The sequence below is a fragment of the Megascapheus bottae genome, chromosome 3, assembly GCF_031878675.1.
Source record: "Megascapheus bottae isolate mThoBot1 chromosome 3, mThoBot2.hap1, whole genome shotgun sequence".
In the NCBI taxonomy this organism is placed as follows: Eukaryota; Metazoa; Chordata; class Mammalia; order Rodentia; family Geomyidae; genus Megascapheus; species Megascapheus bottae.
Genome location: NC_143511.1, coordinates 1,489,030 through 1,516,705, shown reverse-complemented (window position 1 = coordinate 1,516,705; position 27,676 = coordinate 1,489,030). Strand labels below are relative to the sequence as shown.

General features: G+C 38.7%; 1 protein-coding gene across 4 annotated transcripts in view; it reads left to right on the top strand.

The window, feature by feature from the left end:
• Nucleotides 1–27,676, top strand: part of Ntrk2 (neurotrophic receptor tyrosine kinase 2) — a 359,583-nt gene that overhangs the window by 259,010 nt on the left and 72,897 nt on the right. For all 4 annotated transcript variants that reach the window (XM_090329450.1, XM_090329449.1, XM_090329451.1 and 1 more), the window contains 2 exons: nt 9,233–9,363; nt 24,381–24,553. In XM_090329450.1, coding sequence (XP_090185576.1) covers nt 9,233–9,363; nt 24,381–24,553 — 304 coding nt within the window. The remainder of the gene's footprint in view (nt 1–9,232; nt 9,364–24,380; nt 24,554–27,676) is intronic.

Genomic DNA, 27,676 nt, shown 5'->3' with positions numbered 1-27,676 from the left:
GGATAGATAGATGATAGAATAATACGTAGGTGATAGGAAATAGATGATAAAGACAGACAGACAGATGATAGATAGATAGATAGATAGATAGATAGATAGATAGATATTAAAAAATTATACTCACAGGTTGTGAGGCATGTATGCTAGAGCAAATCTAAGATGCCATTTAGCCACAAATCCATCATTTAAAGATAAAGAAATTGAGGCACAGAACAATAAAGTCATTTGTCTACAAGTCTCTATTTTCAGTGCAGAATTTGCTTCTATACTTGATGAGATATTCAACCCCCTTCTCTCTTTATAGTAAGTCACTTGATTCTCTTTTCACACACTGGATTTTCCTCCTCCTCCTTGTTCTTTCCCCCGTTGTTCAATAACTCACCTATTTTTACATGTTCATGTTGTCATTATTTATTCATAAGACAGTTTTGATTGCCTAACGTGTTTGAGGATCAGCAGTAGGTTCAGGAAAATGACATCCGTTCATCAACCTCCTACCCGAAGCCCTCTTGATGTGCCCATAGGCACTTGTTTTTACGCCATTATGACGTTAAGAACTGTGGATGCTGCAATACTTTGGCTGAGGATGGCATCTGTGTCACATATTCGTGTCTTACGGAGCCTCTTCCACGAGGAGCGTTCTTTGGCATTCTTATTCACTACTTGCCATAGGGATAGTGTTGAGAACACCAATCACAGTGCCAAGCCTTTGATTTACTCCTTTGGAAAGGAACTACCCTGAAGAGTCTTATAGAAGAAGTGACCAAGGTTTTACTGTGGGTTAGCCTACATTTTGCAAATTATAGTGTTTGCCTTTTGACCTCTCCCACAAAGGGAACTTAGAGTCAAATTGTGACTTGAAGCTAATAACCAAGTGGGATTCTAAGCATATACATGTGTTTGCATCTTTACTCAATTGTTTGCCTTACCTTTCTATTGCACGTCACCTGACTTGAGTTGCTATTTCAAATTTTGTTTCTCATTTATCCTTTCGAAAGTACATACAAGCATTTGTGAATGAAGCAAAGGTATAAGTGAAAACATGATCGACAGAGGTGCCTGAGTCTTTCCAAGTGTGTAGGCTTTGTGTTTCTTGAGGACAAGGATTCTTTCTCAGTTCTCTATTTTTTTTCTAGGTCCTAGAAAAACACCCAAGCATGTCTTTAGTATGCTCAATAACAATTTGCCAAACTAAATGTATAAAATAGACCCATGATTTTCTAGGTAGGCAAAGTAAAATTCATACACTTTGTCTTTCAGAAGGAAGCTGAGAACAGGTAGTGTTCATTCAAATCCTCCTTTACAAGTCCTGAATGAGTTATTTAACTCATCCAATCCTTTTCTCTCTTTTTTTAATTAGCAAATGGAGATAAGAATGTCTTACCAGATTGCTGTGAAGATTGATGACACTTGTAAATCTCCCCTCACATTCTCTGGCCCATAATAGCAGTCAACACATGTTAGGTGCCCTGCTATCTCCCTATTTGCTCATTTCATTGGAACTAGTACTTGGGAAAGGATAAGTAAGTGGATTGCTCTATGACCATATGTAAGTCAATTAATTGCAGTGTCATCTGTGAAATAAATGTGGCCACTGACCTCATCCAATGGGATATGAAAATTAATTGATGGTAATACACATTGGGATTATTTTTTTTTGCTGAAAAGTGCTTAAGGATGACCTGGTAATACTACATTTCCTATTTCGTCATTAGTATTATTTATGAATATTTGGTCTTTTCTTGTCTTGATGTGTTTTATGTCTGTGATCTTAATTGCATTTATTTTCAATTTAGCACCTACTAATATCTTAATAAAAGGATCAGTGTATACAAAAGTAAATCCTTGCTAAGGCTTTTCCCTCACAAAAGCAGATGAGCCTTAAAAAATATTTCTATTCCTCATGTAAACTTTATTTTTATAAAGTGGATGATTTTATCTAGTTGCATATACTGCCTATACATAAAGATGTTTAGTACATTATTTTCATAAATCATATTTCTAATCAAGTTCAACCATATTTCAAAGTATCTTAACTTTTACATTCTGACATTCATACTCCTGGGGTATGTTTATTGCGGTTTTCTAATGCAGTTCTGCTTTATGAAATATTTAGTTTCTCACAGATGATTTCTATGAATGTCTGAAGCATTTCATTGCACTCAGTCCCACTTAGAGTTCTGTGTTTCAGAGTTCAAGGAGACGTGGCCCTAAGTCTTTGCTTGTCACCTGTGTTACTGAGAATCACGTCACCCAGGCTAACCCTCACTTGCTGATGTAGCACAAACCAGAGCATTGGTGGGAATGATTTCTAAGTTCTCTTCCTGTTAAAAAGTTCAGTTTTGTTAAGACAAAGCTACCAAGGCAGCCTTGCTTTGGGCATAGTGGGAAAATAGAGAGAAGCCTTCAGGAGTTTCTAACATAAGCATTAGCTCCCATGGTTTATTGTTTTCCATCTGCCTGCTCCAACCTTGTAACACTTAAACTTCATATTGCTTACTATTCTATACTCAATGAATGTTTAGTTGAAGACCCATGTGCTGGACAGGCTATGTCCAGTGGGCCAGCCAGAGTTTTCGATGAAATCCTGTTACTTAGGAACAAAGAGGATACATCTCCTGTAAGTTCTAAAGTAGTGAGGATCATATTTATGTATATTTGCTATAAGTAGTGGCCATTGACATGGGTTGGTATTTTGTCTATTTGTCTGTTTGTATTTATGAAGAATATGGTAATGGGAATCAATTCAAATCCTATAGCAAGAATTTGAATCAAACGATCTGAATTAGCAAACATCTTTGTAAACTGCCACACTTACCTTGTGACATAGTGACAGTATTGTAATACTTTTACAAAGCCAGAAAATGGTTCTGTTCTAGTGATGATAAAACAGATTTAAAAAGAAAAGCACCACATTTCTCCTCTGGAATATCTTACTACTGTCCAGACTGAATGCAGACTGCATTAGCAGTTTATATAGAGTCTGGTACTATGTTTTCACAACCCTTACTTACAGCTCCTCGTGTATGTGTATTTGGGTACTTGCATATGTGTATGTATGTGTGCACCCACATGTGTGCATGAATGTTAGGGCACAAATTTCAAAGAGAAATATTTGTTTTTGTCTGCTATGGAGCTTGAACTCAGGGCCTGGACACTGGCCCTGTGTTGGAGGGAGAGTGGTTAATTGGAGTTAGGAATCTCACAGGGACTCTTCTGCCCAGGCTGGCTTCAAAATGCCATCCTCAGATTTCAGCCTCCTGAGCAACTACAATTATAGGCATGAACCATCAGCATCTGATTCAGTAAGAAACCTTTTATATAAAACTTAAAAGATAGGCTTTTTACTTTTCCTTCAGACATATGAACAAATTTGTGATAGAATTCAGGATTTTATTTAATTAACATTTATTTTACATGTATTTATGTTAAGTTTGATGTCCCTAAAATGAAGAGCAGAGAATTGTCTGAGATAAGAGAAAGGAAACATAGTTTCATGACTGCTTTTTCATCATGAAATGCTTTTCCTTCACTTCAGTCAGGGTATTTCTTATGAAATGATTCCAAATGCTTGCTGGTCTCTTTGAGGCAATGTAGTCATAGCGCTGATCCACAGTGAGACAAAGAGCCTGTCCAGAGTGGAAATCAGAGCATCACTTTTTTCCATATATTTTTATTGTAATTAATAGAAGAGTTAACATGATATTTGCCAGATAGATGGTGCATTAATTCACATACATTGATACCCTTTCACATGCCTTGGTCCCCATTTCCCTCCTCCCACCCCCACCCCTCATCTTGTTTTTCCCCCTTCCCTATCCAATTTCAAATAACCAAATACAAATATAGCCAATATATCAGGTAACAAAGTGAGATACTGTAACAATATGAGATAACCAAGGGCTAGCAAAAGAGATGAGAGATAACATAGTACCTTAAGAACAACAATCATTTAAATTGAGTCTTGTTCCCAGGAAAAGTCAGCTAATGTCACACAAACAGCCATGTCAAGCACTCCAAAGCCTGTAGCCTCTTTACTTCATTGTTGGAAGATGGAGGACAAAGGGTAGCCCAGAGTGTCTATGGCTAAGACCAGATTGATTCTTTCTCAGTCTCTATGAAGGTAGGGAAAGGGTAAGTGTGACATAGGAGCTCTATGGGTGAAAGAAACAACCAAGATGTCAGCCATCAGGAAGCAGATTGGACACAAGTAGACGGAGATGCTTGAGGATAGCTAAGCCATTAGCAAGAGAGAGAGAGGTGGTAAGACAAAGCAGGCATAATAATGAATGATTGTTGTCCTTAATGTACTATGTTATCTCTCATCTCTTTTTGCTGTCCCTTGGTTATAGCATATTGTTACAGTATCTCACTTCTGATATATTGGATATATTTGTATTTGGTTATTTGAAATTGAATAGGGAAGGGGGGAAAACCAAGATGGGGGGATAGAGGGGAGGGTAATGGGGACCAAGACATGTGAAAGGGTATCAATGTATGTGAATTAATGCACCTTCTATCTGGCAAATATCATGTAACCCTTTTACTAATTACAATAAAAAATATTAAAAAAATAAGGTGCTGATAAATTGAAACATGGATTGGGGCAGATTTCTTTGGAGAGAGATACAAGGAAAAGATCTGGATAGCCATACCAGGGAGTGAGATAAGAGTTTGTCAAAACCCCGGGTGTGTGGGGGAATTAACTGGAGCCTATAAGAACACTATTAGGAGAATGCTAGGTATGGAGACAATTCTTACAGAGCTCAAGAAAACACAGGAAATGAGGGAGGTAAGATAGCTCCCAATGCTTCTTTGGAAGCAGAATGAGAAGAAAGCTATGAAACCCTACATTTATTTCCAACTTCTAGCTTCTAAGAATTGGGTGACACTATCAAATAATCATTAATATGTTGCTGTCAGTTAAGGGATAGTATAATAAATAGTATCTGATTGTTAATAGCAAACAAATTTTTCAGAACATTTTCAATTTTCTTTCCAGTCCTGGGGCTTGAAGTAAGGGCCTGAGCACTGTTCGTGGGCTTTCTCAAGGCTTAGTGCTCTACCACTTGAGCCACAGCACCACTTCCAGCTTTTTCCCTGCATGTGGTACCAGGGAACTGAACCTGGGTCTTCGTGCACACTAGGCAAGCACTCTTATCAGTAGGCCAAATCTTCAGCCCCCAGAAATATTTTTTTATAATACCAACTGCACATAAAGTACTGTAGGGGCCTACCAATACAAATTCATTGTCTTTTCCTCTTGGTATAAAAGGAAATGTAGTTCTTAAGGGAATGTACTGGTAAATAGGACATCCTTTAGATAATCTACAAGCCAAAACACAAAAGAGCAAATAAATGTAAATAGTCTATTTCCTAAAGAAGACAAACATTTTTTTCTTTTAAAGTGAGTATAGTAAAACCACTCTCAGTTACAGTTTTTAAGATGCTGAAATTAAATCATGGTCTTAAGAACTTATTTCTTCCAGGATTTTTCTACCTCCTGGAATATTAAAAGAAAAAAAATAGTTGTAAATCAATTGCAAAGAAAAAAAGGTTAAATGCTTGATAGTCTAGTTAGAGTCTGAAGTAAATCAGGAACCATTTAATTCTCAATGAACATATGACAACCAAGGAATTAAATATTAGACTTAAATAGGGCAGCTAATTTTCTGCAAGATTTACATTTGTCTCTTTACATGGGCACTCTACTTAATGAACACATTTCTATCCTCTTAAATTCAGGCATTGCTACTGAAGCATGAGAAATGAATATATGTTTTCACGTTTATTAATAATGTTGCTCATAAAAGGACCTTTTGATTTTTATCACTAATTTCCCAGAGGCTCACAGATGCACTCACAGCTCATAAGCACATGAATTTGAATTTCATATAAACTTGTATGTACAAAGGAGCTGTATAGGGTATCCATCAACATAAAATGGATAAATATATGATGGTATAATCCCTCTACAGAGTGTTAAAAGGTAAAAAGAAAAAGATTATGACCACACACAGTGCAGTACAATCTCGAGGACATTGTAGAGTGAGGTACAAGTTATGGAAGAATAATATGGTATGATGCACTGATCTGTGTTCAAAATCAAAGCTGAAAAATCTCTTGCTAGGAATAAAATCTTGTTATTAAAGTGATAAAGAAGGTGACTAACATTAAACTCAAGATAGTGGTTATTTCTGAAGAGAAAAGAACTGTATACAAACAAGAATGAGCACAATAGTTGTTGACAGTAGCACATGCCTGTAATCCTATCTATTCAAGAGTCTGAAAACTGAGGATAGTGATTTGAAGCCAGACCTGGCAGACAAATCAAAGAGATTCATAGTCTGGTTACCCAGCAAAAAGATGGAAATAAAGGAATGGTTCAATTAGTAGAGCTCAGCCACTGAGTGAAAAAGCTAAGTGAGAGTACAAGGCCCTGAGTTCAAGCCTCACCATAAAAGAGAAAACACAGCAACATAATGATGTTTATGAGGTATTGTAGGTGAGACATCTGTAACTCAAAAATTGAAAACCCAAAATGCTTCCAAATATAAGCTTTGAAAAACACCCACAAATAAAAGTTTTCACGCCTGACCTCACATGACTGGTTAGAGTAAAAATGCAGGTGCACTGTAAGTATTACATAAAATCACTGTAGGGTATGTGTATTAAAAATGTATAGAATACATATAAATTTTGTGCTCAGAATGATATCACACCCTAAGATATTTCATTACAAATATACAAATAGTCCAAAAATCTTTTTGAAAAAAATCTGGAATTCCCCAGACATTTCCACTCTCAAGCATTTTATATAAGGTATACTCAATCTTTACTAATACTCTGTTTCCTAAGTGGAGTGGTGAGCTCAGATGTACTCATTTTATTATCATGCAAAGTACAGAGATATACTTTATATTTTTGTAACCCAGTTAATAACAAAGGAAAAACACTTAAAGAAAGGTTATCAAAATACACCACAATATTAATATCTGCATTGTGCTTATTTCCTGTGATGTGAAGCAAAGGGAAAAGAGATCTATATAGCTCACTCTGAACCTTAGGGGATTTCAGATTTGGAACAGGTGTGGAATAAGTCACAATGAAGCTAAGCAAAAACCCTGTTGTAACGTGAGGTCATCAGTGTCTCTGGAATGCCCTCAGAAGGACTAAGAATTTGGACTCAAAGAGTGAACAAAGCAGGGAGACATTTTGACTTTTTACTGTTTTGCTTGTCTTCATCAACTCTCTTGTTATAGCAAACACATTTTATAATTGAAAATAGACTTCATGGATAGAAGACATGGATTCTCAGTTCAGGCAGACTTGGATTTGAACTACAGTTCCTTCATGCTCAGGCACAAATTCTTGAAATAAATACTGACTACTTTACCATGTAGAAAATGCAAAGAGAAAGGAAGGTTGTCAAGAATGAGCTAAGCCAATAGTGTTGGCTTCCTATTTCATTCTCTAGAAGGCATCATGACCTCTTTTTATTCATTTATTTATTTTATTGTCAGGATAATGTATAGAGGGGTTACAGTTATATTCATCAGGTAGTAGATGCATTACTTCTCACACACTGATACCTCTTCACATTTTTTGTCCCTATTTCTCTCCTCCCACCCCTCCCAACCATCTTGTTTTCCCCCCTTCCATTTCCTATTTCAAATAAACAGGTAAAGGTATATACAATTCATCAGGTAACAAAGTCAAATGCAATAGCAACATGAGATTAACCAGAAGGACAAAAAAGAGAAGAGAAATAACATCATACATTAAGAACAAACCTCTTTTAAATACAGCCATCTTTGGTTGTCTCTAGGGGTTAATTCCAAGATAGCCTTCTCATACCAAAATCCAAGGATGCTCAAATCCTTAATATAAAATAGCGTATAATTTGCATATAACATATGCACATCTTTAAATTTCTAGAATGTTTAAAGCGCCTAAAATAATGCAAATGTTATATAGATAATGACAAGAAAAAATGTCTGCACATGCACATTACATGACATGTGAGATTGTATTTCCCTGAACATTTTCTATCAGAAGTTTGCTTATTATACACATGAGGAACAGATAGACATTGACGGCCAGCTGTACTACTATTCATGGACAAGGAATTCAGCAAAAAATGATAACTGTGATCAAGGAAATTTCCCTCCTGAGCAATTCGACACTGAATGGTGAAGTGCTGTGTTCTGCAGCCTCTCTTTGGCTTTTCTATTAGATCTGACACTCTGGGCACTGCCTTTCTCTGGTCCACTCCTCGTTGTCATTGAATATACCTCCTACCTTACTTTTCAAGGAGACAGATGACTGACTTTGGTCAGGTTTATTCTACAACATGGGAGAAAATATTCTCCTCACTCGATTTATTTGTGCTTGCCTGTTCTTGGCTTTGGAGAGCTAAGATAGGATACAATTCTAGGAAAGGATTAAGAAAACAGAGACTAGTTAATTCTTACCTAAATAGAAACCATCACTAAGGCTAATCATAGTCTAGCCCAGGTCATTAGAAGCCTAAAATTATGATGAAACTACAGCTGTAGTGGTAACCAATGTTGCTTCATTTTCCCTCTGAGCCTATATATGTATTAGGATTGAAGATACTTTTCCCATTGGCTATCTGACCAACAAATACCTGAAAAGTACTTAACTTATAAGAGGCTAACACTAGTGTTCATTCCTTCCTCATTTCTTCCCTCTGCTGGTCTATGAATTTTATGAGTGCTATATTTTTAGCCTACAGATGGGTCTTATCCTTAGTTTTAGCAAAAATAACTAAAATCTGATGAGTAAGGACATGAAACCTCCAGATATTCCTTTGGGATATATCGACTGTGAGGATAATGCTCTTCTCCAGTTTACTCTGTAGAGACTTGGCCCAGAAAGCTCAAGGAATAGGCTGTTGATTTCCCACCTTCATTTATTTATTTTGTGCTGTACTGGAGCTTGAACTCAGGACCTACGTGTTGTTCCGTAGATTTTATGCTCAAAGCAAAATTCTGTTTCTTGAGTTACAGCCACACTTCTGGAGTTTTGGTGATTATTTGGAGGTAAGAGTCTTACAGACTTATCTACCTGGTTTGAGTTTGATTCTCCAGGTTTCAATCTCCTGAGTAGCTATAATTATAGGCTTAAGCCACCAGCACCCAGCCCTTTCCATATTTTGAATTTCCCTTGGTATGCTTCAATTCCAATTTTTATTGTTTTTGTTTTGCAGTTGTTCAGCACATCAAGCGACATAACATTGTTCTGAAAAGGGAGCTAGGCGAAGGAGCTTTTGGAAAAGTTTTCCTAGCTGAATGCTATAACCTCTGTCCTGAGCAGGATAAGATCTTGGTGGCAGTGAAGGTAAGAGAATAATTGGGAATGTTTCCTTATCTGTGGCCACACTCCTGTGTGGAATTTTCCCTTTCTTTTATTGTATCTTAAGTGTCCAATTCAGAAGTAATTTATATTACGATGACAGATGTGTTTAATCCCTCACATTTACCTTAATGTATAGCCCAAAGGATACTGGGAGTACATTAGATTGTCAGAGGTGCTCAGAAGCAGTCACCTAGTTCACAGGATGGAGATAACTGCACCATTTCTAACTAAACTCCAGGAGGAGGTCAATAGGCACAAACCATTCCGCAGTGAAATCTTGGAGAGTCGAACATGTTTTCTCTGATTGCTTGGTATTTGTAATACCACCAGGTTAGGCTTATTGTCTAATAGAATCTAGAAGGGAAACTTATTGACTTGGCTTAGCCTCCATTACACTGAGTTCTTCTATCAGTCCCTCTCAAATATTTCCAGAGATAAAAGACTATGTATATGAAGAACAGGTAGGATTTCCTGAAAGGGTAGATGTAATTTTCCGTGGATTCCACCACTCTAGCAGGCATGAGTTTCCTACTACATTTTTCCATGAATTCAAAGAGGAGAAATGTTTTTCACTAAGATAAACAATAATACTGAAAGTGAGAAATTGATCGCATTCTAACATACAAGTTTTAACAAACCTTGCTGACACACAAAGTTTAACAAAAACAGTACAATGGATTTTTGGCACTGTATGTTGAGCACTTAAAATATTTATAAAACAAAATAGGCAATATAATGAAATAAATATTGGCATTACTACGAAATAAAATTCAATTTGGGGGCTTTAAATGCCATTGCTGGATTTTTCATTGTGTTTTATGCCTGTCAAAAGGGGATCAGTCATGAATGACATTTCTTTAAAACTCAGATGCATGTAGCACTCCTGGTGTACTTAGCATTAAATTAACTAAGTGCAGGCATATAAACAACCAAGAAATAAAATTACTCTTGTACTTACCCATCAAAGTTTAATAGTTTCACTGAAGTTCACCCAAGTAGGAACAAAACTATGTATTTGCTTTCTTTGTCACTTGATAAAAAATGAACTCAAATTATAGAGAAATTACTTAAGAGCTTCATTTTTGATGGAATGAAGGCTAGACATTTCTAGGGATTATAAATCAAATGAACACCTTTCCCTCAAGATGGAGAAATGGATGGGGAGATTGAGAAAAGACAAGAGAGAAAACAAGGGAGATCCTCGCAAATGATGAGGTCAAGTGAGAGTCCTAGAGATAATTCAATTTCCACTGTTGCCACTGATTCTTCTTTTAGTTACTGAAAATGTTTAACCATCATCGTTTTTTTTTCAGTACACACTATTCAAAGCAATTAGCAGTGTTACATTTATAGTCTTTGCTTTCTTCATCTGTTCTTTTTTTCACTTTTGATAAATGAGATCAACATTTTTCTAGTTATATAAATTGATAGACTGATCAATGGGATTATTTACTCCAGGCCTAGCATGTATTATAGACAAAGAATCTAAAGACCCTCAATTCATGTTCTGGGTCTCTGTTCTACGTTCCTACTTTAGAGGTCAACCAGGAAGCAAAAAAAATCAAGTTTTCAGCCTCTAAAGTCATTTCATCATGTCACAAGTACAACTCATTAAGTGTGAGAAATTCCTGGAAGACTAGAAAATTTGATATGACCATGTGGGAGTAGCTGAGATATCTCAGATAAGTATATAGAGAGGTCCAGTGAATTTCTCAATGAATTTATTCTTTCAGGTGTCATTCCTTATTCTTTGCCCATTTCTCTCTATTTCTGGAAATTCCCTTATGAAGATGTTGCAAACTAAATCTAAGACATCTTCAATGTTATGTTCAATTTCTTTCTGAAAAAAAAAATGCTAATACAGACCTCATGAGCTTAAACTAGTAACAGTGAAGGGTGACAACCATGTCTGTCCCCTAGTATATGAGCTGGTCTTTAAAAACAAGAGTTGATAGGTATCACCGGTTCACAATATAATCCTAGCTACTTAACACACACACACACACACACACACACACACACACACACACACACAGATACACATTCAACTTATATGCTCCCTGTATCCTTTTGTTTAGTCCTTTTGTTTTCCATCACAGTTGTCACTGAGCTTATTGTTTTTAATCCCAACTGCAGCTCTAATCCTACATTTAACCATACCCAATGCTTAGTCCTTATAGCCATCCTAGCTTTGCCAAATAAGATTTTATAAATTAGTGGCTTATGATGAGTGTAGTCTCTTTAAACAATAATGCTACAGGAAGGAGGGAAGGAAGGAAGGAAGAAGGAAGGAAGGAAGGAAGGAAGGAAGGAAGGAAGGAAGGAAAGAAGGAAGGATAAGGATTTGATTCTTAATCAAATCTTGACTTTTCTTTATTAGTCCCCTTAAAATTCAAGTGAAACTATCTTCTTGGATAGAGTAGACAAAGAGTGTGCAAAGAGAAAATTCACTCTTACTTCATGGCTGCAAATCCAAATATTCTCATCCTAATGACTTTGAGTGTGAATGTTTATTGAAATCCGAGATTTTCCTGGTGGTGACTAGAATAACTCAAGCTTCAGAAAAGATGCTCATTTTAACTCTTTGGAATTCAGAGGCTCTGAATTCATCCATACTCATGATAATTTCAATATTCCATGAGGTCCAGGATGAAATTGGCCAGAAAAACCCATGGGTCTTTCACAAAATTTCCTCTCTCCAGCCTGAAAGGCTTTGGGCCAGTTGACAGTGTATTCAAAGATTAAATGACGTTGGGAGGAAAATGTCTGTAGTTCAGCTTGTCCACAATAAGCACATATTTTTAAGGAATGAAATCAACTGAACACTGCTTTCAGGATTGCACAGTCTCTCACCTCTGCAGAGTGGCTGCTGGGTTTCTCCTCTTCCATTGGAGGCACTCAGGGATGTTTGACAGCCTTTCTGCTGTTGCCTAGCAACTCTGGCAGCATTGATTATGCATGCTAAGAAATAGCAGCTATTGTCCTTTTTTCCCCCTACTCTAAGGAAGAGCTGACTTTGGTTTGAAACCCAAAGCTTTGGATTCAGATTGACATATGTCAGATTGCTGTAAATTATGGTGTTAATTCTCCCAAATGATTTAAAAACTCAGGATAAAATGGAAACGATTCTAAGGCATGTGCAGACTTTTAACGATGTACAGGGACAGAGCATTTTTCTCCCAATAGAGGCTTTCCTTGTTTGGGTTCGACAGGATTGCCCTTTTAAAATATATTTATTTTTGGATGACCTTTGTTTTTCAGTGAAATAGCTGTGTCAACCATTCCCTCCCCCACTGACACTGAATTAGAAATGAAGCTACCTGTGGAAAGAATGGAAAGCAGAGAAATCCGTTTTTGATCAACCAAGTTCCTTTACCTTTAAGTTACTCAATTACCAAGGAAACGCTTCGTTGAAGTTTCCCTGCATTAACTGTGGATGCATTAGCTATTTTTGGCCCCATACTGCCTGCATTTCAATAGTTACAATTCTGATAACATTTCCTTGTGTTATGAATGCAAACTGATTTCATTTGTTTCCTATATGCATATATTTGTATCTATTGATATCTATATATCCATAAGTCTGTTTTGTAGGATTCATGGCCTCTCTTCGCTAATGCTATTCACTTGTGTTTCAAAGAGAGAGAGAGCAGAGAGAGAGAGAGAGAGAGAGAGAGAGAGAGAGAGAGAGAGAGAGAGAGAGAGAGAGAGAGAGAGAGACTAAGCTGCATTTTTTTATAGACATAAAAACTGAGACCCAGGGAAGTGAAGTAACTATCCCAAGATATAATTTAAAGGAGCTGGTGATTCTCCTTTAACTTCTACCTTGACAAAATGAAAAATGGTAATATCTGAATTCAACAAGATATTTTCTTTGGGATTCAATTCATAAAGCTTACATTTTGTGTTTCTGATTTTTATTTTGCCAAAAGAGGAAATAATGGCATTTTGGTTTTGGAAAAGTTAACTGGTAACTCCTCAGCAAGGGACAGGTTCAAAGCAGCACCTAGCATATTGTTGCCATTCCCCTGTGCAGATGACCTTCACTTAGTCTGCTGCCTGCATTGTCAGGCAACTGGATGAGAGCTCAGCTGCCAGCTCTCATTTCAAGTTGCCTCTTTAGATGATTTGCCTTTGCTTGTCCCTCCAATCAAATCAGGCCTTTGTGCTATTTGCCTTTAAGGCATTTGCATTTGTTCTTCATGCATTTGTCAAGGTTTCCAAATTATATATGTATGTGTGGAGTAGTTAACAAAGGGGATTGAAAGTCTGTCTTCTCTTTTCGAATGGTATATTCTCCAGGGTGAGAGTCCTACCTTTTAGTACATCCTAATATGTGGTAGCATGCAATAAATGCTGTTGAATGATTGAAAGGATGATGGATGATAGATGAATGGATAAGCATGCTGATCATAGAAACAACAGTCTTTTAATGGGGTAAAAGAGTTGGTTGTTGGCATTTCTAGGCAAGAAAATGATTTTAGGAACTATGGATAGTCATAGCTTAAAAATATGAAGATTATATATAATAATTTTTATTAAGTAATTGTGCAAAGACACTACAATGTCATATATCAGGTTCTGAGTGCAATACAGTTTGGCCAATACCACTTCTTTTGTCACTCTCCATTTCCTCCTCCCCCCATGTCTACCTTCATGTTACACAGTTGAATTTTAACGTAAGTAAGCAATATATTTTTTTCTTTTTAAAATTTATTTTTATTGTACAGGGCTTACAGTTACATAAATCAGGTAATGAGTACTTTTTTTTGAACAGTGTCACTCTTCCCTCATTTTCTCCCAGTTTTCCCCTCCTGAATCCCCTCTCCCCCAGTTTGCATAGATCGTTTTCAACGTAGTGTCTAATATCACCTTTAACTAGTTCACCCTGTATCCCACTATTTTCTTTTCTTCATTTGGTGCTAGTCCTGGGCCTTGAACTCAAGGCCTGGCCATTGCCCTTGGTCTTTTTTTTCCTTGCTCAAGGATAATGCTCAACCACTGGAGTCATAGCTCCACTTCTGCTTTTGTGTTTTCTGGGGGGATGGTTAATTGGAGTTAGGAGTCTCACAGATTTTCCTGCCTAGTCTGGCTTTGAACAGGGATCCTTATTACAGATGTGAGGATTACACAGTTAGGGTTGCAGATGTGAGCCACCCAGCTAGCTAAGTAAGCAATCACTTTTAAAGTGATCGAATAACTACATAGATATACTCATTATCTTTAGCTCAATGAGCACATTTGCCAGTGTGAAAACAAGAACTCAGACATTACTGATCAGTGCAAGGTCATATACCTCAAATGAGGTCATTTGCTATCAGAACTAGGACTCAAAGTCCAGTGTTCATTGAGTACCACAATTTCATTTATTGAATTTTACATATGCTCTGGTAAACCAAATTGAGGAAATTCAACACAATGTCACTGATCAAATAATATAAACAAGTATGTTAGTTATGCTTATTTGTATGCAAGGATGAAAGCACTTTCATATATCTCCAAGTAGAAATTTAATTCAAGGGAGTAAGTGGAAATAGGAAAACTGATTCCTGAGGGAGAGTTTTGACCTCAGGGAAATGTCAGCAAAACCTCATAATCAGCTTTCCTGAAAAGAATAATATAAGGTTTATTAGAAACCCAACTCAAATAGTTTGAATACAAAAGAAAATTTATTAACTCCTAGAAATCTATGTTACTTGAAATTCTAGCCTCTGTTATCCTAGCTATGGGCACTGTTGCACCTAGGGAATCAACAGTTCTCTGTCTCTGCCTCTGCCTCTCTGTTTCTGCCTCTCTCTCTCCCTCCCCCTCCCTTTTCCCCATTCTCTCTTTCTTTCTCTCTGTGTGCTTCTCTCTCTTTTTGTTTGTCTCTATTGCTTGACTTTGTATCTTCTATATTGGCCTCATTCTCAGGAACATTCTATCCATACTGTGGAAAACACTTTTAGTTTGAAGCCAGACACCAGTGGCTCATGTCTGTATCCTTACTACTCAGAAGGTTGAGACTTGGAGGACTGCAGTTTTAAGTGAACCTGGGCATAAAAGTCCACAAGACTCTGCCTCTAAAATAACCAGCTAAGAGTTTGATTCAAGTGGTAAAGTACCAATATAGCTGTTTGAGGTCCTGAGTTCAAACTATAGTATCATACATACACACAAGCATGCGTACATACTAAACTTTCATCTTTGAAATCCAAAAGACAAAGAATTTTATTTTCCAATAATTAGATAAAATTACTGTGTCTATCAGTTTGTGATGGATTGCATCACCATGCAGCCAGAAAAATGATATGTTTGGATTGCAGCTCTGGCCTCCATCTCTACTTCTAGAAATAGAAGATTGGATCAATTCTACTCAATACACATGGCTCAGATATGGAGCAGTATTAACTTTCGGGAAGAATATTTGAGATAGCACAGCCCAAAGAATGGAGAAAGACATCTGCCAGAAAGAAAAAGGAAAGATTTACCAGTTCCCATACAACTTCAGGGCAGCTTGATCTCACTGTGTCTAGAATAGTTGGGATCTAAATGCTCATTTGGGATCTGATATAGCCCTTGTGCTATCTCTTGTTTATTTTCTTGGCAGGAGACCCTGGGGATGATCCTCTGGCTTCCCTGCTAATGTATCGCAGCTGTCTCTTGTGTCTGCTGCTAATATTTGGCCGCTCTTTCCACACCAACTACTGCTCGCACTGTCTCTATGACTCACATTCTGATCTCTTCACAAGGGAAACCCAGTGGCTCTAATTGTCCCAGTAGGTCGTCTGTATCTTCACGCTGGGCCACCTGTCTTCAATGCAGCCATCCAAGGTGGTTGGGTCGTATTGAAAATTCCAGCATCAAGAAAATAACTAAGCAGAGGGCACCCATCTCAGAATATATATGAGATTGAGATGGGAAGTGTATTTTCTCCAATCCTAGAATAGTACAGAAAAAAATCCATACAAGTATTCACTGAGTCTACTGCTCTGACCTCAGCAAGTCTATTTCTAAGATGAGGGGACTTTTTTTCCTTTCATTCTCCCTTTCGCAAGTCATCAACTCAATCCTTGTATCTGGATTCTTTCTAAAATTCCACCCTCTCCCGATGCTTGCTTACTTTACATTTTTCCATTTGCACCAACATGTGAAATGCTTGTTTCTACAAAATGGAAATTGAAACAAGGAAGAGTGTATTTAGAAAGATTCTAATTTCATCAATATTGCCCTAAATGTAGTTTGTGCATTTACCAGAGTTAATACTGTCAAAGCCCTGAGTATTGATTCTACTTTTACAAGGCTCTTGAAGCAAACTTGTAGAACATATAATGATGTTTTGTTAAGAGACTTGATTATTTTTATTTTCAGTCATTGCTTAATAGATTTTTACTGTGTATGTGCAGAATTCCTCTGGGTGAGCGCACGCGCGCGTGTGTGTGTGTGTGTGTGTGTGGGTGGGTGTGGGTGTGTGTGTCTGTGCCTTTATGGCATGGCCCTTTCTTGTTAAGCCCCAATTATTAAGCTATTTCATTCGTATTTCTTTCTCGGTAACTTCAACTTTTACCCGTTGATCAGTGATCTGTTGTTTGTCATATGTATCTCTTTGGTGACCCCTTTCGCTAGTTTATTTCCACTTTTTCCCCCCTAAACTAAAACCAAAGTAGAATATTGATCACGAGGATTGGAGTCTGTTCCACTCAAGGAGAACTTCCCACACTAAACATAGCTTGAGGATGTACTTCAGACCTTTGTAGCTTTGGGACATACACACTGAAATGATTGTATTTCCTTTTAAGTTACTTTAACCTGATAGACCATCCCTTAATCAAGTCAGTATCTTCCCTGGGCCACTGGCATCTCCATTGTCTAGTGATACAGATAAATTTATGCCAATGTATTTAAAAACTTTTAAACACATTTGAGTTGTCCACATTGGAGATCAACTTCTGATTTCATCTTTCCATTCATAATTTCTCTAATCCAACAGTAATTAGGAATTAGTTTCTTGTTTTCCAAAGACTTAACATTTGCTAATGTGCATCTTAATATAATATGTAAGCTTAAGCCATCAATTTTATCTTCCAAATTACTGCAAGTATTTTAAACTGCATGAATTAGAACTTCCCTTCATGTTTCCCTTTGGGTGGTGGACTTGTTAGAGCTGTTCCTTAAGAGCCAGCGTGGCTGTGAGTATAAAGACAGTAGCAGCCAACACCCTGGCTACAAATCTTGTATTTGAGACTATCATTCGGTACACAATTAAATTCCTTTCAAAGGCCAGTTACACCCAATTAACGGAGTTGACATACACATGGCTTTAACTCCCAGCACAGAGATAGCACCATTGCACGATGATCATCATCGTGCAATTTATTTACTTCTTTCTTTTCAGAGATGCTGGGAGCTAGCTATCTATTGTTAGTATACTGTGTTGGGGCTGGGATTTTAGCCTAGTAGTAGAGTGCTTGCCTAGCATGCATGAAGACCCGGGTTCGATTCCTCTGTACCACATACATAGAAAAAGCTGGAAGTGGTGCTGAGGTTCAAGTGGTAGAGCTCTACTCTTGAGATAGTCCAAGCAAGGACAGTGCTCAGGCCCTGAGCTCAAGCCCAAGAAAAAAAAGTATATTGTGTTATACTTGCTATGATTTTATTCCTATTAAGTTCTTTAATGTTTATTAAAACATATTCCTCCAAAATTCATTTGTTGAACTGATAGGTTTTCTTTCTGCATTTGCTTTTAGGGAAGAAGCTATCAGAAACACCGACTTATGTTTATTCTAAGTGCTTGCCCAATCACGGCCTGTAACAACCCCATAAGGCAGATGTGTGCCATCGTCCTATTTCAACTTTGTGCTTTAGAAATGTTTCCCAACCTTCTTCAGACATAGATTTACTTATTCATAGCTGACAGAAGTAGCTTTTATAAAATACTCCTGGCCAATAGAAGGATAATGTGAACTTCAAATAGAAGCCACATTTATAATCTTGGATTTTCTAGTATGTAAATTAAGAACGTAAAAGAAACAGATTAAACTTATTTGTGTAGCTTATTTAATTCAATATATCTATAACATCATTTCAAAATATTATTAATACAAAACATTAATGAGACTCTAATGATTTGTGTTCATACACAGTTTCTAAAATCTGGTGTATAACTGTGCTGAGTAGTATGGATGGAATCTGTGCCTGAATTCTGAAAGTGAATGTTTTTCTCTAAATTGAAGCTCAGGAATAGATGCTTTCTCACTTCAGGGACTATCTGGAGCCCAGCCAAGGGGGAATGAGGCTAATGTTTGCACCACAAAGAGCACACAAATAGGTGTGCTGATGGGTGGACAGATTGCAAAAGACTTTCTTTATCCTTGTGGTTATGTATTTAATGTTTTGTTTCCCCTATCTTGATAGCCTTCCTTTGTTTTGTTTTTACCAGTTGTGGGGCTCAAACTCAGTTCCTGGGCACTGTCCCTCAGCTTTACTGCTCAAAGCTTGTGTTCAACCACTTTGATCCACAGCTCTACTTCTGGTTTTCAGGTGGTCAATTGGTAAGGGTCTCACAGATTTTTCCCTGCCCAGGTTGGCTTCAAATTGGATCCTGAGAGCTCAGCCTCCTGAGTAGCTGAGATTACAGGCTTGCACCACCAGTGCTCAGCTTTGATATCCTTCTTAAAATAAAAATTACATGCCTTTCTAAAAAAATCTGGTGTATAATTTTCAACTGATGTGCATCTTAGTTTGGAAACAGTCACATTTCAAGTGGTAATTGGTGACACGTGGCTGATGACAGCCCCATTGGGCAGTATGAACTTGATTCCAACTAAGTGAGCATCCAAGGAATGGTGTTGACCCATAGGAACTCTGGCATATTGGTCCTTTCTCAAGCAAGTTGGTTACTTAGTTTGAGAGTTTATTCATTTTCATATAACATTCAAGAATCTGATGGAAACTGGCCACAGGAAGACCTAGTATCATACTTCCTCCTCCTCCCCCTCCCCCTCCTCCTCCTCCTCCTCCTCCTCCTCCTCCTCCTCCTCCTCCTCCTCCTTCTTCTTCTTCTTCTTCTTCTTCTTCTTCTTCTTCTTCTTCTTCTTCTTCTTCTTCTTCTTCTTCTTCTTCTTCATTGTATTTCATCTTGATTATTTCTCATTTCTGTGCTGAACTGTGTCTCAAGTTGCTGCACTTTTCCAGCTCTGAATGAATATGTATTTCAGGTATATCTTGCAATGCCTCTGAATGAGACCTCTCCTTTAGGCCTCTCCATCAAGAAAGGATGGAAGGTTTAAACTATCAGGAAATTTACCAGGAATAAGAAGAAGTGAAACTATGAGGTAGACAGTAGGAATAAGAAAATATAGCAAGGCTCAATGATTGGGCAAATATACCTGTCAAATGCAACTTGAGTAGAAGGAATTGTCAGGGAGGTAAACTGATACCTGTACTCATGGCCCCAATGCATTTCCAAGGAGCCCAGGAACAAGCCAACCCCTGTATAATTGAGTAAAATGACAATCAGCCATGGTACTAAAACAGAGAAGATATTTATAAATAAGGTTGATGGCAAGATTTTCCAACTTCTGATTGCTGTCTGGCTATGGTTCCACCCTTAGAAAAATTCTGTCCTTACAGTGCCAAATTCAGACGATGATTTTGCCCAAGTTGTTACCACCATATTTTCTGAATCTCTTAAAATAGAATTTGAATCATGATTTTACAAAGGGACCCAACATGCAAAAATGGATGGGCATATAGGATGAGGCCAGGTTTGTGAGATGCATTTGTCCCATGAATAGTAAAATCTCTCTTAAATCCAAAAATTTACTGAAGTGCAACTTTTAACATTATACTAAACCAGAGTGGGCAACATTCCATTGTGTTTTGCTCTGGAAACATGGATACACTAAATTCTTGTTAACTTTTTCAGGTTAGTATGCCCAAAAAGAAATTCTTTCTTCCTTCACATTCCTCCCTCCTTTCCCCCTATCTTCCTCCCTCTAGTCTTTCTTGGGTCTCTCGCTCTCTTTGTTTCTCTGTTATCCTTCTATATCCCCATCTCTGTTTCTATTGTTTCTATGTCTTTTTCTGTCTCTGTCTCTCTGTTCCTCTCTGTCTCTCTGTCTCTCTCTGTCTCCCTCTCTCCTTCTCTCTCTGTCTCTGTGTCTGTCTGTCTGTCTTTCTGTCTGTCTCTCTCTCTCTTTCACACACACACACACACACACACACACACACACACACACACACACACAGCATCTAGCATTCCTGAGTCAACATTCACTGTTTAAATTAGAGTAGAAAGATGGTATGCAGAATTTGTTCATGCCTATAATAATGACCTAAAATGATGAGCATGTTTCTCACAGGAAATAAAAGCAAGGACAAAGACGAGATGAGGCTTTAAAACAAATGCTGTCCTGAAAATCTAGTCCCTCTCTCCGTAGAGATAGTATCTCTGGGAAAGTAATGTGAGCCAAAGGCTGGACCTCCATGTTCAGACTGACACTTCCTAGAATTTAGACTGATGCCTAGGGAGAGATGGAAGCTCACACAAAGGTACCGCCTCACACCTAGAGTTGATCCTTGTGATTTTTCCAAGCATCATTTATCCTCTGCACCCTTGTGTGAACAAACTGAATGTAGAAAGTCCTGTTTCAAATTCAAATCACACAAATAAGAGCCCTATGAGGTATCCCAACTTGCACTTCCTTCTACCATCCTTCTAGGGCCCCTAGAAAGTGTAAAATATTTCTACTCTCACTTTATAGGGGAGAAAAGCAGATTTTATACCTGACTGGATACGATCAAGATTGGAATCTGGGTGTGCTTGCACACTCGTGCACCAGTCCTGGGGCTCTGCACTATTCCTGAGCCTCTTTTGTTCAAGACTAGTACTCAATCACTTGAGTCACAGCTCCACATTTGGCATTTTTGTTGGTTAATTTGGAGATAAAAGTCTCACAGGCTTTCTTGCTGGGATGGATTTGAACCTCAATGTTCAGATCTCAGCCTCTTAAGTAGCTAGGATTACAAGTGTGAGCCACTGATGCCTGACCTGCATCTGAATCTCTTAATTCTAAGTTAGAGTTCCTTCCACTTGAGTACCCCCAGGCTAAGAATTTGCTACTTTGACTACCAGAACAGAGATTGGAGGCCATTCATCCAGAAGACAGTGTATTTCCCAGCCTTCTTGGAAACAGGTTCATCAACTTGCTTTCTCTCCCTGGCCCTTCCTTCATTTCCATTCCTTACTTGAGGCCATATTGTGTCTTTACAGATGGCCACTCATTTCCCTTACTTTCCTTCTCTGTTACCTCAGCTTTCCCCAGGCCTTGTATGTCAGGGGTTCTTTAGATACTTGGCACTGTGTGAAGCAACAAGAGATAAAATCGAACAGGATACCATTCCATTATCAAAGATAGTAGTGGAAAGACACATGCCTCCCAAAACACAGTACACTCCAACTGTGAGAAATACTATGAGGTTTGGTTTTTTCCATGAGCTCTCCATCCCAGCAGATGATAGCTTCCATCTCATAGTCCATCTCATTGCCTCTTCTGCCCTTTCACCACTGAAGGCTTTAGCAAAACAATACAATGGGGGAACAAATACAAAAACTACCAAAACAAACTCATGAATAAAATCAATGTAACCAATATTGTTAAGATAAGCATATAGAAGGTTAGTTTGGCTCTAACACAACTATGCCTGGGAGGACAGACAGTGGGACATGGCCATCTTCTTTATATTCAGGGGACCAAGACCCAAACTCATTTTTTCAGCCACTGTTCACTGTGTTGTTATTAAATGAATAAATGTGCTGTTTCCATGGCAATGACTACCAGAGTTTTAGGGCCTCTCTGAGCACTTGAGGATCTAAATCTGCTCACTTTCCAAGCCAGTAATGCTTGTAGAACTACTTCTGAGAAACCAGATGCTAAAGTGAGGTTGGTGAATGGCAATTCTAGAATTTGGCTTAAGAAGCCATTGTCTCTGGCCTAATGAAAATGACAACTGCAATTTTATCTCTTTGGGTTAAGTTAACTCTGAGGAAAAATCTCTATACTTTACTAAATAAAGACAGTTAAGAAGAATGCTAGATTCCGGGGAGGGGGGGAAGAAAGAGAAAATAGAAGCTGGAGACTGAGTGCTGGTGGCTAAGATCTGAGGATCACAGTTAAAAGCCAGCCAAAGCTAGAAAATTTCTGAGACTTTTATCTCACTAGCCAGCAGAAAGCTACAAGTAGAATTGTATTACAAATCTCAAGTGGTAGACTAGCAAGCCTTGAGCAAAAAAAATCTAGGGACTGTGGTCAGGCCCTGAATTCAAACCCCAATATCAGCATACACACACACACACACACACACACACACACACACACACAGTTTTGTAACCTTGCTCGGCCTCACTCATTTTCCTATGTGGTCCTTACATTAATTGGTCTATTAATCTCATCCTGTGATGGCCTGCCCACTAAGGAAGTTCGACAATTCCACTCAAAGTGATACTTGCCACCTTAAATGCCCCCTATCCAATGACTGATTAATAAAGACATCTCCCCACTAGCTTACTTCAGGACAGCTCTATAGTAGGTCCATCCTGGGAATCTGCTGAAGCTTCTGTTGAGATGGCAACAGCTCAATGTTACCCTCTGCCCAGTCTTTCCAGCAGACTGTAATGAATCCCTTACCTGTTAATGTCCCTTCAGATGTACTCCTAAATGGATTGCAGCACATCCCTACATTTACAGGAGATCCAGGTGGAGAATAATCCCAGACTTAAAGCAGCAACCTGGGAATAACCACAGGGACTTGGTAGTGTTCTTAGATCTTGGACACTGTTGAATTTTATAGTCAATACAAATGATAGTGGATGATCATGATTTCATTCTGTTACTGTATACATTTAAGTGAACATGAGAGTTTATGTCTGGAATATAACCAGTAACAGCTATTGCAGTCTCCCTGGAGAAGGGATTCACACCCGCACGTGCCATGTCCATCAGGAGTCATTCCTGGTAGATAGATGTGTTAATACAAGGTATATTAGATATTTTTAACAAATTATTATAAACTTAGTGACATAAAACACAGTGTGGGTGGTCCCAAATCAGTTTTACTAAACAAAGTCAAGATGTCATTACAGGTGGTTCCTTCTGGAAGTTCTGATGTAGAATCTACTTCCATGTCTTTTCTAGTCACCAACATCTCTTAGTTCTTGGGCCCTTCCTCCATCTCCAAATCCAGTAGTGCAGTATAGCTTTCCCCTCCTCCAAACTTCTCTTTCTGTCCTCACATCCTTTCATTATTCCAAGGACTCTTGTTTAACATTGGGATCACAGGTATAATCAACCTATGAAAGGTTTTATAAGCAGAAATGTGCAGATGTGCTTCAAGGAGAAACAGAAGCCATGGAAGTCATCAAATTCAGATCATGGGTGAAAGCACAGACTCTAAAACAAGCCCCTGTGTCTAATTCAATCAGAACACACCTGTGAATGTGTTTTATAAACTGCAAAGCTCTGTAAGCCCTTGAGGACTGATACTCAGTTATTAGGGTATTATTTCCTAAGGAATTAGAGGCTATTTTCAATTTCTGGTATAACAGATGAATATCCTTCCCTCTATAATTCTTAGTACCCACTGATAGATTGGTAAAACAACCTTTTCTTTGTCAGTGGTGGAGCTTAAACTCAGATACTTAGTGCTATCCCTGAGCTACTTCTCTCAAGGCTAGAGTTCTACCACTTTGAGCCACAGCTTCATTTCCAGATTGTGTGTGTGTGTGTGTGTGTGTGTGTGTGTGTGTGTGTGTGTGTGTGTGTGTGTGTGTGTGTGTGTGTTTAATTAGAGATAAAAGTCTCATGGACTTTCCTGCCCAGGCTGGCTTTAAACTGTGATCCTCAGATCTCAGCTTCTTGAGTAGCTAGGATTACAGGCTTGACCCACCCTGCTTACAGGCTTCTCTCTGATGCCTTCAGTGTAATGGGTTTTGGTTTCCTCCCTTCTGTTCTCCTCCCTAGACACTGAAGGATGCCAGTGACAATGCACGCAAGGACTTCCACCGTGAGGCTGAGCTGCTGACCAATCTCCAGCATGAGCACATCGTCAAGTTCTACGGCGTCTGTGTGGAGGGTGACCCACTTATCATGGTCTTTGAATACATGAAGCATGGAGACCTCAACAAGTTTCTTAGGTAAGCCAGGTTGAAGTCAGACAACACAAAAGCAAGTTTCTGGCAAAGGTAAAGGGCTCTCTGGATGTTTCTTTGGAACAGTCTTTCCTGATAACCACAGTAACATATGATAAAGAAGACAACAGAGACTAGGAAAAGCCAGAATATTGCTTTTTATCTTCCTTATTCTATCACTGTACATAATGTGATGCAAATTATACCATTTGAATTCCAGGGACATTTTTACATCAACATGCGACATATACATTGGAAATGGGCCATAGAAGATCTGTAGGAGTTTGTCAGGTGAAGAACATTATTTAAAGTCAAAACAACAAAAACAAAACCCAAAAAAACTGTAGGAGTTAAAGAACCAAGGCGTAGAATCTGGGATTACCAGACTATGGAATGAATCAGGAGAAAGGAAGTAGAAAAATAACTAAAGGGTCAAGCCTGCTAGAACATCATTTAAGCTTTATTCTAAGGACAATTGAGCAGCCAGGAGGCCAGTAATTCAGAAGTCCTACTGTGGTAAGAACAGAACCTAAAAGCCAGGAGAGGGGCCTCATGCCTGTAATCCTAGCTACTTAGGAGGCTGAGATCTGAGGATCAAGGTTCAAAGCCAGCCCGGGCACAAATCAATGTAAGACTCTTATCTCCAATTAACCTCTAGAAAAGGGGAAGTGGGGCTTGGCTCAAGGGTAGGGTGGTAGCCTTGAGCTGAAGAGCTCAGGGACAGTGCCCAGGCCGAGTTCAAGCCCTATAACCCACCAAAACACACACACACACACACACACACACACACACACCAGATTATTGCTGAGATGCCAATGTGATGAAAAATGCACAGCTTCAATGTGGGGGCTTCATAGTAGGCAGGCTCTCTAGAAGGAAGCAAAGAAGAAAAAAGTGATGGTTGAAACAATGAATGGAGTTCCTTTCTGGCTTCATTTCTTTATCCATGTATTGATTTATTTATTTTTGTGCTAGTCTGGGCTTTGAGCCCAGAGCTTGGGCACTCTTTTAGGTTTTTTTTTTTTTTTCTCAAGGCAGGTGCTCTACCACCTCTACTTCTAGCCTTTTGGTGGTTAACTGCAGACAAGATTTTCACAGACTTTTCAAACCAGGCTGGCTTTGAACTGCAATCCTCTGATCTCAGCTTCCTGACTAGCTAGGATTGTAGGTGTGACCTACTGCACCTGGTTTGCCATTGGATTATTAAATACAAGCTGCATAACCTGTACTTCTAGCATTGGACTAAATGTGTCTTGTTCAGTGGTGGCTGAGATGATAAAAGAAGATAACAGACCACTTAGAGTGAGATCACCCATGAGAGACAGTAAAGTTGCTTTGGAAAAGTTGTGTAAAGTCACACAAGTTGAGATGTTATAGAGTCACTTTTGGTGAGAGAAGAAAACAAGTGGTAAGGTAGTGGGCAGGATCCTGACTTCCAGATAGGGACGAAGTTGAATCTCAGGGCCAACAGATCAAGGTACCTCAAGGCTGAGAATGGGATAGAACCAGAGTAAGCTTAGAAGACCTTTAGAATAAGAGCACCCAGTAAGTGATCAGCAAATAGAAGCTGGGATTCCATTGGTAAAATCTACGGGAGGCCAACTACCTGCATAAAAAGATGAGAGGACTGCTGAGTTGAATAGCTTCAAGAGGGTGGTGAGCATTCTGAATATTTGTAACCTGTGTTCATTCTAGGGAAAGAAAGGGAGCACTGAGTTCCTAGATTGATACACAGGAAATCACGTGGTATCTTAAATTGTATTAGTCAGGGCACAAGTGGGAAGTGGAACATGTAAGACCAGGGCCTGAAGAGTCAGAAACTCCTGGTAGTAGAAGGCAGGAGACACAACCCCCCTCCCCCCCCCGAAGGCCTAGAATCTCCATGCTTGACTGCATCAGCTACGAATGTCTCCTAGGTAAGTCTCTAACCTAGAGGCCACTCAGTAACCTCTACTTTGACTTTGAGCTTCTCTAAATCAAGTCTGGCTCAAACATGCTATTTTCTTTCCAATTTGGCTGTCTCTGAAAGTGCAGCTGGCATACTTCTTGTGACTTGGTAGAGAATATAACATAGGGGAAACAAAAAAGATACGAGAAGCAGATTGACCACCTATTTTCATGGGCTTCTGTTTTCTTACCTGTGCATGGGGTACCAGGGACTTCTCAGGGGCAAATATGAGGACCGGTGGGAGGGAAGAGAGCCAGCAACTGTTGTCCCCATTATTCTTCATCTCTGCCACATTCTCCTATATCTTGCCTCAAGGATCCAAACTCCGGTGGAGGGGCAACTTCTGTGTGAGGGCCACACCCAGGCCTCTCTGTCCTCCTCCCCTGTATCTCTTGAGTACTACAGAGAGAGCTGTATACAGAAGTCAGCCCCAAATAGCTTCACACATTGCTGGAAAGACTCAGACATGGAGCTACTTAAGTAATGCGTCGGCCTCGGTGAGACTAGAAGAATGAGGAGGGGTGAGCATTGCTCTTTTCAGAAATGTCATCACTTGGTTGGTGCTGTCTGGATCATTTAACTGTCTCCAGCCTTGTGGATGGGCATGCGATTTGATTTTCCTTGGTTGGAACAGGTCTCCATTCTCTGCTTTTATCTATGATCAGATGGGTGAGGGGATTGTGGGTAAGATTAGGACTATGCAGCCAACTCAAGTTATTGGGAAATAGTTGTAATGCGTTGTCCTAAATCAGCAACTTTTTCTCCCATGAGATTATCAACCTAATTAAATAACATGAGATAGGGGGCTCCTCATTTAGACAAGCTTTTATTGTAAGTGATAAAGACAGCTTTTGCACTTTGTCTTGTCAAATCAACTAATTTTTTAAAAATATCATTTATTGTTATTATAAAGGTGATGTACAGAGGTTATCATTTTATAAATTATGTAATGGTCTCTTTTTGGAGACCATGGTACCCTTTCTTTTTGGACAATGTTTCTCCTTCCTATCTCTGCTTGCAAGTTGCATAGTTCATTTTCCACATAGTTTCTACCCATTTTTTTACCTGGTGGGACTGAGGTTTGAACTCAGGCCCTTGCCCTTGCTGGTCAGGCACTCTGCAATTTGAGCCACTTGAGCCACTCTTCCAGCCCTGTCTTGTAAGACTTTAATAGGATAAGA